We start from the raw sequence: 15,424 nt of genomic DNA, 5'->3' as shown, positions 1-15,424 counted from the left end.
AGGCTATTCAATTTCCAGGAGTCAAGATGTAGAGGCTTTGATCAGTTTGTTAGGAAACGTGTTTAAATCTTTCCCCGCCATTGACAGAATTTTCCAGCAATCCACATTTTCACTGTTATACGGTAGGGGTCGATATTACACATCTTCTGAAAGAGTACAGAATCTCCGGATCGAAACACATGTGAAGAATAAGCAGAAACAAGCGATTGAAGCATTACTTACGCACATGTAAAATAATGCGATCATCGAACATTCAACAGCATATAAATCAAAACTGCCTAACGTTACTGAATGAAATGTTGACCCAGGAAGAGGTACAGGACTGTGAAGCTTTGAAGATATTGAAGAAGGGTTCAATCTACTCCATCTATGTTTTGATCATCGTTCTGAGTCCGATAGAGTGCAGTCTTTGACAAAAACATGATTTCTCAGCTTTTTCTCCGCTGACGGGGGAAGAGTTAAAAGTAACTGCAAAAAATGTGTTTTTTTAAGGAACAAATAGACGCTGGATTTGGAAAAGTTTGCAAGGTTTATGACGGTGAAACTTTGAATCATCATTAAGAGTAGCAACTCAACTAGATATCCTCAACTATTTGTTGTGCTAAGTGCTATAATTGTTCTTTTGAATGGATAGAAATTCTGCAAACCGCAAACATTGGCTTATTTCTTTGATGTTGTCTGTTTTGACCCACTATTTGAATTAACTGCTTATTTGCTGAACCCTTGTCTATTGTGGTATCCTCCATTTTCCAATTTATCTGCTCCAAAACTTCATCCATAAAGAATGAAATGTGGTTAGTCGTTTTACATGAAGGTCAGACGGGCCCTTCCTGTTTAAGTGGGCGGTTCATGGCCAGAATAAGCTGCAAAGTGAATGAGACTTTATGCTGATAGTCAAACATCTGGCTCTGTGAGACTATAACAACTAGATCATAGATCAGGTCTGCTATGCATTTAGAGAAATAGCTGGTCAGATCTGCTTCTGAGATGACTGGCACTGTTGAAGGGTCAAAGGGTTCATGCTGTTTTTAAAGCACCATGTATACACAAGCACAGTTACACACGCACACACACTCCTGTGTGACTGCAGTGGCCTTTCCCGGGACAGGTTGATGTGTTCCAGCTCCGAGTCGGGTCATTGATACTCCGCATACACACACAGGAATGTTTTGACTGCTGGCTCCGTGTCCCCACTCACCATGCTGACGGAATGTTCTGACTAATGATTACCAAAACCTACCATTTCTGTCCAGTCCACGGCTTCTATTTTAGCGTCAACTGCAGAATAAATTTGGATGGGAGCTATGTTTCCATTCAAGCTAAGAATTTAATTAATGGGGAAAAAATCACGAAAAGCAATTTGTGACTGAAGCTGCATTTCCAGCTGCATTGTTTAAAAGAACAAATTCGTCATTTCTGGAGAAACTGCAGTTGAAAGGAAAATGGAAGTTGTAGTCAGTGGGGAAGCCATTGCGCGGATCTTTTATTATGTGTAATAAATTACTGCAACAAAGCGCTCTGATGGACTTTATGTTTGACAGTGATCGATTCAAGTGTGTCAGACAGGTTTGGAAGGTGATAGTAGCCCGTCATTTGAGCATATTCAGTCACATGACTTGAGTCACAGTCACACTTCTACTACTACTTCTAAGAATTTTATTAGGTATAGGTAGATGCGTTTAGATTGTAGTTTATGCACAAATAAAAAATAAAAAATCCACCTCCAAAAACCCATAGAAAAAAACAAAAAGTTATTTATTGTAATAAGTAATTATCTGCCAGGAGATTATCCATTAAATTTACACTTGACTTGTCCTTTAACCCTAAAACAAAACACAATGCGGTGTGTAGTTCAAAATACAGATAAAGCACTAGTAAAAAATCAATACGGAAAATTCCACAGTACACTGGGCCCTATTTTTACGAAAGTGAAGCCTTTTATGTGCATTTTTACAAATGTTATGCACATCTTGCATGGAGTTTCCATCCATAATTCTTTTTATTTTATGTATTTTTTATTTTATTTGTGTAAAAAAAAAAAGAAGAGTTATTGCATAAAACATGCAGGGTGGAATGTGCATAATGTAAATGTAATTTATGCAACAAACATAAAAAATTATAATAAATATTAACACCTCATATACACCCATATACTTTTAAAAGTTGTATTTTTGTGACACTAAAGACATTAATAATGATACAAAAGATTTCTATTTTAAATAAATGCTGTTCTTTAAACTTCATATTCTTGTATGCTTGTATGTAGTTTTCTCTATGGATCTACAGCCATCTTGGCACCACACATCTGTGCTGTTCCCATGAGAGGTCAGGAAGAGCTGAGGAAATAACACCCATCCTCAACGAATGGCCCGTTCCAAACACACTCTCTCTCTCTCTCTCTCTCTTTCTCTCTGGCTGGTTAAAGAAAAGCCCGCTTGAGGGTATACATGTGTTCAAGGGATGCTGTTACTGAAAGCTATGTGGTTATGGGGCAGAAATGAGAGCAGGTGATCCTGTGCTGTGGTCAAATAAGGAATGGACGGATCTGTGGCATTGGAGATGAGTGTGGGGTCAGTAAGTAAAGGAAGAGCGTGGGAATAGAACAGTGGACCCAGATTTGGCAGGGTCCAAAAATTTCTCTCTCCCAACCCTTTGGTCTGTGATTGCTCTCGAGAGCCATTGCCCTGTGTGTGATGTTTTCATTGACATTTCTGAGATGTTTGGACCACAAGAAAATACTTCCCGCCTTGATACTTCAGCTGTTCCGGCCTGGTTATGGGCTCTGCATGTTGTTATTTGTGCTATTATGAGAGCAAATTAGCTGCAACATTAGCTGCATATCAATTTAATTTCCCACACAGTAACCCTGGCTTCCTTTATAGAGTTTATGAATCCCATAAAACATGCTGCTCACCGCGTAGCTCTCACCACGCACACTATAAAATAATTAATGCTACACGGCTGAAAGATGTGCTCCATATGGAAATCATGTTCTTGTTTTGGTGGTTTACATCCCATATCACTACAGGTACTAAAGCAATGCCCCCAAAACTCCTATACTGCTCAAAAATGCTGAGATGCTCCTGAATGTTTTTGCAGCAGGCAGTCAGCGTGTTTTATTTCTGATTTATTTGTGTGGTTATGGAACAGGGAAGATGGGCGGTGTTCCCCGGAGGGATATCGGATCAGAAACTCATCTAAGTGTCCAGACTCGATGGGCTGGAATGTTAAAGCGGATTTGAGGGCATTCTGTGTTTTTCGAAAACTCCCTCTGGATTTTATTCATTTATATTGAGAGAAATATATGTATTGTTAAAATAATAGTTTGATGTAGTGTAAAATCATACGGTAAACTTTCAGGACTTCCAACATGGTCCAAAACGTTTCTCAATTCATCCAGAAATCCTTGGATTTCCCATGCCAGAAAGCAGAAAAACACTGTTAATTCCATTCATACAATGGCATTGGAAATGTTTTTTGGAAAATTATCATAAACAAATTCTGTTGAATAATGTTATAAGTTAACCTCAGAGAAAGATATTTTATATGGTCCCTCACAGAACAAATACTTCAGTATAAACACAGTTGAGTTTGTCTGGTATGATTTGTTTGTGGACATAATGACAAAGGGAGAGAAGACAAGAACAAGAAAGATGGAAAGAAAGAACAACAGAATCAGCAAGAATCCAGCTCTCTATATGATTTCACTCTCCCCAAGGTTTTCCATGGGCGTTAACAGAGCACCACGTTCAGTCCTGAACACATTCCTAATCACTGCACAAACTGAGGAAGGGCTTTTTTGTCAAGATTAAGACTTTTTCGCTCCAAAAAATCAAAAGAAAATGCCTTTTTTAGAACCATTAAGATTTTTTGCCTTTTGACATTTGTATTACAACTGGTTTTATTGTGAAATATGACTCAAACAGAAATAGAAGGAAAATGGAAATTAATGAACATAGCTGCTGTTCATAACATTTCAAACAATAGATAGTCGTGCACATTTGATCTGATATAACTGGAGTGCAAGGTTAGGAGATGCATTATGTGAATGCTTGGCTAAAGAGATGTGTCTTTAAACTAGATTAAAGTAGATGTGTCTGACGCCAGAACTTTTATCAGGAAGGCTATTCCAGAGTTTAGGAGCCAAATGTGGCTCTCGACTTAGATATCATATAGATACTACCAAAATTCCAGACTTTCATGACCTTAAAGAGCAGGATGGATTGTAGGGCGATAGAAGATCAGTTAAATACACAGGAGTGTAGAGATAATAAAATAGGTGTGATATGACCATATTTACTTGACCTAGTAAGAACTCTTACTTACTTTAGCTTGTTTATTGAGGATGCAGGACAGCCAGCTTGTAATGCATTACAATAATCCAGTGTGTAGAGGTCATCAATGCATGAAATTACATTTATGCATCAGAAACAGATAACATGTTCCGTAGATTAGCGATGTTTCTGAGGTGGAAGAAGGCTGTTTTTGTAATGTTTTTGAGTTGCTGTCTAATATTAGACCCAGGTCTTTAACTGTAGAGGATGAAGTTACAGTACATCCTTCTAGATGAAAATTGTATTCTAAGAGATTCTGTGTTCAGGTTTTTGGTCCAATAAGTAATACTTCAGTCTTATCCTAATTTAATAGAAGAAAGGCCATCCAATATTTTACATCTTTAACACACCCTGTCAACTTGGATAATTTAGAGATTTCATCTGGACGTGATGAAATGTATACCTGAGTATCATCAGCATAATACTGGAAACTAATTCCATGTTTTCTAATAATATTACAAAGGGGGCAGCATTTGTATTGAAAATAGCAGAGGGCCTAAAACAGACCCTTGTGGCAATCCATAATTTACTGACGTTAACTTGGAAAATTCCCTGTTTAAATAAACAAAATGAAAACGGTCTGATAAACCACCTTAATGAATTAATCAATTAATCAATTAATACCAGTGTAATTTTGCAATGAATCTAAGAGTATGTCATGATCTCTAGTGTCAAACGCAGCACTAAGATCAAGTAAAACTAGTATTAAGATGCAACCTTGGTCAGAAACTAGAAATAAGTTATTTGTTACAGTTTCTGTGCTATGATGGGGCCTGAATCCTGACTGAAAGTTTTCATAAATATAATTTTTTTGCAAGAAGGAGCATAATTGAGCAGACACAACATTTTCTAGTATTTTAGATATAACTGGAAGACTTTAAATGGTTCTGTAATTTGCTCATTCATTTGGATCTAGTTGTGGTTTCTTAATGAGAGGTCTTGGGACATGACCCAGAGTTAGAGATGAGTGATACTGAAGACTGGAGTAATGATGCTGAAAATTCAGCTTTGCCATTACAGAAATAAATTACGATTAACAAACCCAAACTTAAACGGTAGTGTAAAAATGTCCTTAAGAAAACGTCCTTACATCAGCAAGAGACGAGAGAGAGAGAGGTGAAGAAAGCTTGTCAGAGAGATGTGAAAACTTTATTTAGGATACACGAAAGTCCCCTGGCTGTTATGTGGGCTGAATGCTGTCAGGATCCTCTCATCAGCTGCCAAAGCTTATACACACACACACACACACGCATACAAAGCTGACAGCCAGTGAAAGTTCATCTTCGACAGCTACAACAGCAGCAGTTTCAGCTGTGACTGTGTGTGCCAAGGTGACATGAGGCCTAACTCTTTCCGTCTCTTACTGGTGTAACATCTAGCTGTCTCTGTGTGCAGGATGGCATATCGCCGGAGTGAAGAGGATGAGGAGGAGGCCGCTCGTGAGCGCAGACGAAGAGCGCGTCAGGAGAGAATGCGTGGTAAGGAGAGTGAAGATGTGGCCTACAAACCTGAGACCCCGGAGCTCAACAACAGCCACAGGTAAAACACAGACACGCTCAAGTACTACTTCACTACAAAAAATGATTTTCTTACTCACCCTGCGCCTGAATATGCCTACTTCCATACTATAGTAGGTGAAAAACAGTATGTGTGCTGAGTAGTATGTCTGAATTCGTAGGATTCATAAAACAGGAGGCGGAAAGTACCCGGATGACCTATTATTTTCAGTGAGATGCCGAAGTGCGAATCCGAAGGACACTTTACTATCCCATGAGGCCACAGGAGAGGAGTTGTAGATAAGCGATGCAACTGAGAACAACATGAGAAATCATTTGACATTCAAGAGAAAACAGAACATTTTTATGTGGCTTGATCTGTGACGTCACACAGGCAAATACATTTGACATTTGCCTACGCCGGATTTGAGCATTGCATTGCGTCAAAAGCAAATAGAACGCATTATAATCACTGACGCTGTCTACACTGGATACAGTATACAGATGCGCATTCAGTTTCTGACATTATCCATGCACTTGAGTCTGTCAGACTAATGGAAGAGTGAAAGTCCAGTTTAAACAGCTCTTTTGATTATCTCTACAGACTTCAGAAGAATCCAACCCAGAAAGCAATAGCTGTCATTTCACCGTCTAGGTTAACTATAGACCCGATATAGTCCAGCTATGAGTAACACATTTCTAGCCAAAATAAACTTGAAATTGGTTACATGTTGTTTTTGCCAAAATAACTTCAGAGTCAACAGTGATTACAAGGTGTTTGGTTTCATTTCTTCACTCTTTTCATTTCTGTATCTAAATGATGACTAGTCTATTCCTGGGCTCTGGTTTAGACATCTATTAAATGTTCACTGACAGCCCAAATTTTGCCTTGTTTTAGCATAGACGCCTGGGCTGTGTTCGGACGGCTATTAGACGTCTTTTAAACGCAAAATTGCTTGCTGGGAAGCGTCGGAAACAATTGTGTGTTTTTTTTGCTATGTTGCCCGGATCGTGTCTGAGGATTATATGTTTGTTTGGAGCATTTTGTTTTGTAAGCGAGGCACAGTGTAATGCAAAGCTTGCAAATAAACTTTTAAAAGATAATGCAGCCAACTGTATTAGATCTGACAGCAGCTGCTTCACAAACCGTACTGTAATTATTTCATAATGCTTTGTCCGTAAACGACGGTTTTAAATAGGCAAAAATTAAATAGGGCAATAGTGAGTGGGCTTTCATATGGTTTCCTATGCAATGACGTTAGCCAATCATAACAGTGGCCGTTTACTGACAAACCTTAAAGAATCAGCCCCTTAAAAACAGATCATTTTAGACAGAGGGTCAGAATGAGGATTGAAAGTAATCGTTTTTCCTCATATATATTAGTTTTTGCAATTTGTAAAGTGAACCTCAAGGAACATATATTAAAATATTTTTTAAAAAAATGATGTCATGACACCTTTAAGATATTAAGTCTTGTTTACTAAAAAAATGAATCAAAGTGAGTTTGTTTAAAAAAGAAAATAATCTTGTATACTCTTTGAATTAAGTTTATTTTTCGGACCCCACTGACAGATGTTTTTTCTTGTTTTAAGCACAGACTCTTAATTTTGATGACTTTTTCAGAATGCAAGACTTAATATTTTATATATTTTTGCTTCTCAAGTAAATGTATCTTTATTTAAGAATTTTAAGGTCATTTTAATGGAAAACAAGACAGAAATACTAAGCAAGTCAATTTTTGGCAGCGATTGGGCAAAAATGTCGATATGTAACTCACTTTTTCACTTTTTCTTGCGCCTTCCTCTCTGTCTGTAATCTGCAGATTTAGTGGGCGGCACTAATAAATAACTTCCTGTAGCGGGTCAGCATTGCGGAAGCAGTGACATGTTCAGACACTGAGGCTTTGTGCAATGAATGGACACAGAAGACGGTCAAACAAGACCAGAATTGTTCTCGATGTGTGATCAGACATAGCTCCATCTATTGTCAGTAGTGCTGACGCACGGTAAACGTTTGCCAAGCGGTGCAGTCAGACTACATTAACCTACAGTGGCAGGATTATGGCAGTCTGTGTCCTTGTGCACGCTGGTTATGCAGCCCTAGAAAAGGCAAAAGGGAGTGCGGATCCACTTGAAACCATAATGAAGTTCCTCGCTATCAATTTAGGTTTTGAGGTTTTCATTGTTGAGGTTTTGCTAATAAGAAAGCAAATTACGTTCTTTAGGGTCGTAATGTTGTGTAAGGCCTAAATATTAGTTGATTATTTGGCCCCAGTGTTAATGTTGTAGCTCATACAAAATATAAATAGCATGTTATGTTTTATATTTTATGCACTACTGTTCAAAAGTCGGTAAGATTTCCATTTTTTTAATAAGTATCTTACTGGATCAAAATAATGACTGTTTTCTATTTAAATATATTCTAATTTTAATAATTTCAGCATTATTACTCCAGTCTTCAGTGCCACATGATCCTGCTGAAATCATTCTAATACGTGGATTTTCTGCTCAAGAAATATTTATTATTATCAATGTTGTAAACAGTTGCTGCTTAATATTTGTGTGAAAACTATGATACTTTTTTCAGCCACTTTTCTAGATACTGCAATTGAAAAGCTAATATCCCTCCATCACTAGTAATATATTGCTGTCTGTATTCTACCTTATTTTCTCTCCAGCATTATGGTGACGGAGAGCGTATCCACCTCAGTGGTGACCTCCAGTGGGACGGGAGAGGACGAGGAGGAACAGGCCCTGCTGGAGCGCCTGGCGAAGAGAGAGGAGCGCAGGCAGAGGAGGATGAAGGAGGCGCTGGACAGACAGGAGGAGGACGACACCAACCAAACCTCAGAGAGCAGCGCTGGTCTGCGGCCCGGCCCGAGCTTCGAGGCAGAGGTGGAGAAACAGGTGGAAGAGGAGGAGGAGGTGGTCATCCCGAGGGAGGAGGTGGTTGTGGAGGAAAAGCCACGGAGGTCTTATTTGAGAGAACAGGTGTGCATTTCTTTTTGTATGGTTTGTTAGACCACAGGAACTTGCATTTAAGGTTTGTTTATGGCATTTAACTTTGTTTACCTGTAGGAATCCGTTGAGGAAATATCTAAAATACCTGATGAGGTATGATAATAAGTGTTGTTGTTTTTTCAAAATGGCTTTTTTTTTGTGTGTGTGTGTCTCATTTGATGCAACAAAGCATGTGACTGCAGTTCCATTCATAGGACGATAATGAGCAAGATGCTCTGCCTGCTTCCGAAGTGCGTGAGGTGATTTTAAATGAAGACGTAAATGATTCTGCAGTTGTTTCGGGGACGGATGTGGAAAATGGCACCGCAGAACTCACTGCAGGTGTACACGAGGAAAAGAGTGAGATAGAGGGATTGACAGAGAATGGAGTGGATGAAATGAGAGAGGCAGAAAACATTGAGAAATATGAGACAGAGATTTCAGAAAATGATGAGTCTTTGGTAAGAGTTTAGTTGTGCTTTGAGGACTGCATATGGATGATGGTTTAGATTTTGGGTGAGAGAGATAAACAGAAAAGTGTATTCGTAAAGACCTCTTGAAATCAAAGGTTTGTGACATTTAGTTACTTTGAGGCCTGTATATGCTAGTGACAAACTAACCTTTAGCACATATATGTGTTCAAATAAGTCTTTTACTGCCTTGATTTCGCCGACTTGCTTACACAATTTCGTCACTGTCAGGTGGAAACCTTGTATCTCCGAAAACTGAGTGTTTTGTCTGTCATTAGAACGGCCACATCAGAGGCAGTGCATTACATTTTCATAAACTTACAGGTTATAAAGTTTACTGTTGCTATGTGGGCGCACAGTTTTTCTGTCATATGTCATGTTGATCTTCTCATGTCATGAGAAATACTAGACTTAAGACTCTCTTCTCCACTCCTCCAATACATAAAACATTATCCTTTATATATGTGGTGTTTCTCGAGTAAAGAAAACACTATACTTATTCAAACCAGTTCTTAATTTACCCTTGTATTGCAAACAAGCAGAGACGGTACAAACTGTGTGCGGCACTTCATTCAAGATTGCAGCATGAGGTTGAGGTTTGACGATCCAATGGAGATACGAGGTTAAATCACAAGCTCCTTGGTTACACATTTAAAAACCCACAGAAAGACAGAACAATAGTAATGATAAAAACAAAAATGTAAAAAAAAATGTGATACAAGGTTTCTGCCCGACAGCGGTTGTGTGGTGCTCACAAAATGATGTAGAAACAAAAAGTGGCAATGCTAATATTTCTTTAGCAGGTGTACTACTATCAACAGAGAAGATAGTTTATCATGTTTTGACTCATTGATTTATCAATTTTTATCATTAAATGCATACATGTGCCACCATGTTCTCATGACGACATATGATCTCGCTAAGGTCAGGTTCAAAACATTTCTGCCTGAGGTTCCAAGTTGAATGTCCAACTTCGAGTGCCATTCTTTTGCAATGGGTAATTGGGAACTTTCTGAGTTGAATGGAGACCATTTTTCTATTTATAGAGAATATTGATGATTTGATTTTGTTCTAACAGGCATTGCCATTTTGACCATGGAAAAACAATACCTAATACAACCTGCCTCCAGTAGTAAATAGCAAATAGTAGATCATTGGCTATTTAATAAAAAAGGCAAACTCTTCAACTTCAATTTTAATTTCATGGGGTCTTTAATAGCTTTGGATACAAAAGTCAATTCATGTCTTACTATTTTTTTAGTGCAGCCATAAAATGTCTTCCCCAAAATCCTAAATCACTCCAGGCACTATTTGAGCACAGTGTGTATTGTTTTCACCAGCACACACAAGTATCAGTGCATTTCACAATGCAGGATTCAAATCTGCTCAATGATCAGCGGTTACACACCGTGTGTTCACTGCTTGCTGCATGTCTATTGGGAGTTGATTGTGTGTTTGTGTGTGTGTGTGTGCGTGTGTGTGTGTGTGTGTGTGTGTGTGTGTGTGTGTGTGTGTGTGTGTGTGTGTGTGTGTGTGTGTGTATGTATATACACCATCAGCACCCGCATTTTGTTCTTCCAAAACTCTTCCAGCGCTCCATCTCTCTCTCACGCGCATGCATGTCACATCCACACATCACTCACTTCTGCTTGTGTGTGTACAGATGGAAGATGAAGATATGATGAGGAAGAATAAACAGCCAAATGGAGGAGTGTGTGAGGACAGCCCTCTCAAACACAAGAAAGCCGAGAGGACTTTCAGGTCAGTGCTCATTATAAACAATTAATGATTGTGTTAGGATGGTCCAGGCTTTCTTTTTCCAAACAATTTAGAGTTCCCAGAATTCCACATTTGGCAGCCTATAGATCTGTAATGCTTCGTCCCAATTCGCATACTATCCCTGCTAAATAGTATTCGAAATTAGAATTAGTGTCCCAAATCATAGTATGTTGAAATAAGTATTCCAAAGATACCCGGATAGTTTCTGGTTAGAATCCGAAGTGCAGATCTATGCACACTCCAACAGCTAATATTACCCACAACCCACTGCGCACTGGACTTGGAATCGTTTAGAACTACAACACGAATAAAAAGTGTTAAGAAAAACTACAAAAATGACAGATGTGTGAGACTGATGGTTAAGTAGAGAGGTTTAGATAAAGGGTTTTGAGTGATTAATAATCAGTATCTAACCTGACGAAAATATATTTATTCAATGTTATCCATATTATATTTCATCTGCATCAGCATTGTGAACTTATAAGGATACATTTGCTCATTCATTTTTAAATGCATCATTATGCAAATACACGAGGAGAGTTAAATTTAATAGAATGTTGAGGATTTTTACTGTGTAAGTTTCTTTTCTTTTCTTTTCTAAAGAAATATCCAAGGATTTGACCAGAACGTAGTGTATCCATAAATTCTTGCCAAAACAATCGATACATTTATTTGGGACAAATATAAGCATTTTCTTGCACCAATAACCATAATAACAATCAGTCGTTAAAAACTCGTTGAAATGAACATACAGATAAAATAATCACGTGTCTGTTAGTCTGTTTTTGACCTTGTTGAAATGCATTTCTATGTGTCCAGCTATATTGCGTTCAGAGCTTTGCGTGATGAGGTATTTGACGCTAGTCACCTGATCTGCTGTGTCCTGAGGGCTGTTCTCAGCTGTAACTGGAGACTGTGTTACCTTAGACAGGGGTGTGCTGATTCACTAAGTCTGTGTGTGAATAGGTTGGGTTTTCTTTACACGTAAAGAACTTGTATGCGTAAAGGTGTTGACAGACCCTTTAACCTGTACGAGTGAGAGTCTGTTTGTCTGTGCGACAGCCGAGGCAGCTTACGCTCTCCTGAGGCGCCGGAAGTCGACGAGGCAGACGGCGAGGATGCTCGCTTGGAGGCCGAGAGAAAGCTGGAGGAACTGAAGAGGAGGAGAGATGAGATGGAGAGCGAGGAGTTTGAGAGGATGAGGCAGAAACAGCAGGAGGCCGAGGTGGAGCTGGAGGAGCTGAAGAGGAAGAGGGAGGAGAGGAGGAAGGTGCTGGAAGAGGAGGAGCGGCAGAGGAAGCAGGAGGAGGCCGAGAGGAAAGCCAGAGAGGAGGTGTGTTCGTTTAACGTCAATGATTCATTTCCCGTTCAGGTAACAGTTTCACTGACGCTGTGGAATTTGCCTCCATTCGCTCCATTCGAGGGTCCTGTCATCAAAACTAGGTGACTTCTGTAAACACCACTGATATGATCAGTAAGTCATGGCAACATATGTTTTTACCTCATCAAAATCATTTTCAAGCAATTTCAACTTATTAGATATACAAGATTTAGTCAATTTAATATAATTTGAGTTGAGATGACTTGCACAAGGAAGTTGATTATATACGTAAGAATTTAAGGCGGCAACTTAACTTATGTTTTGTAAGTTGAAATAGCATATGACCATACTTGGAAGTTTTATGGATGTCCTTTGAGAACTGAAACCTCATATAAGTAAATATAATGTATTACATAAACCATATATACAATAGGTTAAATATACAGTACAGTTCAAAAGAGAGGGGCGAATGAATACAGTTAATACTTGTATTCAACAAGGATGCATTAAATTGATCAAAATTAACAGTAAGAGCATTTGAAAATAGATGTTGAACTTATTGAAATTTTAACTTTTGCATACTACTACATATTTGTCTTATTACTGAAACAAATATTTACAAAAATGGTTGTCTAATTAAAAAAGAAAGATAATTTACCCAGTATTTGTGTGTGCTGTCTGTATTTTTATGCTTAAAGTATCATGTTGTTAGCTTAGCTTTAACTGTAATTTGATATTAGGCTTTGGTGTGAAATAACGGTTGTATACTCTCTCTCTCTCTCTCTCTCTCTCTCTCTCTCTCTCTCTCTCTCTCTCTCTCTCTCTCTCTCTCTCTCTCTCTCTCTCTCTCTCTCTCTCTCTCTCTCTCTCTCTCTCTCTCTCTCTCTCTCTCTCTCTCTCTCTCTCTCAGTATTGAATAGTTGAAATTCAAATGAATTCCACATCATTTCCATTAACATTAGCGTGATCGCACCCAGTGTGAGTTCCACATGAGTGCACATGAGTTTCAGACTCTGGATCTCTCAATAGGGGGCAAGAAACACAGCCGTCCCTCCTCGTGGAGGCCCGCTCCTAGCATTGTAATGCAAATATGTTCCTTGTTCCTAATGAACAGAGGCAGTAAATGAAAAAAGGACTAATTAGAGATTAGAGGACCCCGTGCTGATGCTAGCGGGCCGTGCCAAAAAACGTGGTGTAAACAAAAAGGCTTCTTTATGATTTCTCAGCTGCTGTGGAATGCGTCTGGCTGCCAGTTCACGTTACGCTTCCGCAGAGAGACACGACAGACGCAGTCTTGATTTGTGTTGTTCGTCTCATTATCATTCTCATTTATTGCAAGATGGACGTTTTCTGGGACGTGAAGATCCCAGATCAGTCTGCTGGTGGGGTTTTTGAATGAAGCGTGAAGGTGAGGTGATGAACGTGTGTTTATTTTATTCTTCAGGAGGAGAAGAGGAGGATGAAGGAGGAGATAGAGAAGAGAAGAGCGGAGGCGGCTGAGAAGAGGCAGAAAGTGGAGGATTCTGTGGATGGAGAGACCAAGAAGCCCTTTAAGTGTGTCAGTCCCAGAGGATCCTCCCTGAAGGTCAGCCGGCACCCTCTCTCTCTCTCTCTCTCTCTCTCTCTCTCTCTCTCTGTCCACAGCTGTCAATCACCCGACAGTGTCAGCTGACTCGTAGGAACACGCTGTCCCCATGAAAAAGCAATTATCTGCCATATCTTGTAAATATAATGAGGAGGAGAGCAGCTTGATGATTGTGCGTTAATGCAGCTGGTGTTCACTGAAGCATGTCTGTACTAGTTTAAAGGGAATAACCATTTTGTTACCATTTTCCACCAAAGCACCAAAGTGTATTTAACATGTAAGAGAAAAAACTTCTGAAAGCTTCTTACACCCTGTTTAAGAGAGATTTGATATTAATATCATAATTTATATAATGATAACAGTATATTTGAAACATTTTCTAATTCTTAAATAATATTTATGTATTTATAATAATAAAACAAGAAGTTATAATATAATGTAATGTAAAGTAATATATAATAATATAATAATGTAATAAAATTAATATAACAAAGTAATATAATATTTACATTTTACTTTTACATTTAGTCATTTAGCAGACGCTTTTATCCAAAGCGACTTACAGTTTAGGACTAAATTAAGCCAGTCATCGTGAAGAGGCAAAAACAACGCAAGAAGTGCTCAAAATACGAAGTTCAGGCATTATTCAGAGTAGCATAAGCCCGATAAGTGAGGTTTTAAAGGGGAAAGGGAAGTTTTTATTTTATTTTATTTATTTATTTATTTTTCACGGAAGAGATGGGTTTTCAGCTGTCTTTTGAATGTTAATATTATTCATAATATTATGAACCTAAAATGTATACTTTTTCTTATTCATAAATAATAATAGAATAGAATGCATCTAAATGTATACTTTCCCTTATAAATGTATAAAAATATGCATACACTTTCCCTTATACAGTACATAAATAATAGAATAGAATAGAATTCCCTTAAATTTATAAAGAAATATGCATGTACTAACTATGCCATGTCTATGACAGCTACCATACTCACTTATTATTTAATAACTATAGTAATTATGGTATTTTGGCGTAAACTGTGCTTACTGTGAGAAATAGCATCAGATGCACATTCTGAAATCTGTGCTGAAAGACTTTCCCTCCTATTTATCATACGCAGATGATACGTTCACAGATCTGCTTTGTCATCATGTACACTGTATGTATTGCATGCTGTGTGATGTATTTGTGTGATTTTTAACCCCTGTTTTGTGGGTATAGTTGGATTAGTTTGATATCGAATGATGTTTGACAGCCGGAATACAGGTAATCGATTGTAACAAAATAAAAATTGACTTCATATATTTTCGTTATTTCATAATTCGTAATTTTAATGTCTATTTTTGTATCAATGGTGCATTTGACGCTGTACATCTAATTTCCAAATTATTTTTCTGGTTCTCGCATGCTTTGGATATGGGTTTCCTGCTGTCAGTC

At 38.3% G+C, this 15,424-nt stretch overlaps 1 protein-coding gene across 15 annotated transcripts in view; it reads left to right on the top strand.

The window, feature by feature from the left end:
• cald1a (caldesmon 1a) overlaps positions 1–15,424 on the top strand; it is a 57,930-nt gene that overhangs the window by 31,922 nt on the left and 10,584 nt on the right. For 8 of the 15 annotated variants that reach the window (XR_013820810.1, XR_013820812.1, XR_013820813.1 and 5 more), the window contains exons 3-7: positions 5,730–5,873; positions 8,509–8,821; positions 10,964–11,061; positions 12,142–12,412; positions 13,845–13,985. Coding sequence is in view for 9 of the 15 variants with exons in the window: in XM_079868426.1 (XP_079724552.1) it covers positions 5,730–5,873; positions 8,509–8,821; positions 10,964–11,061; positions 12,142–12,412; positions 13,845–13,985 (967 nt within the window). In the remaining 6 variants the exon portion in view is untranslated. Of the gene's footprint in view, positions 1–5,729; positions 5,874–8,508; positions 8,822–8,908; positions 8,945–9,045; positions 9,292–10,963; positions 11,062–12,141; positions 12,413–13,844; positions 13,986–15,424 lie in introns of all 15 variants that reach the window. The other 7 variants (XR_013820809.1, XM_079868420.1, XM_079868424.1 and 4 more) reach the window with 2 other exon arrangements.

Source organism: Squalius cephalus (genome assembly GCF_949319135.1).
Source record: "Squalius cephalus genome assembly, chromosome: 4".
Taxonomy (NCBI): domain Eukaryota; kingdom Metazoa; phylum Chordata; class Actinopteri; order Cypriniformes; family Leuciscidae; genus Squalius; species Squalius cephalus.
The sequence above is the reverse complement of the archived record's forward strand: the minus strand, read 5'-3'. Positions and strand labels throughout refer to the sequence as shown.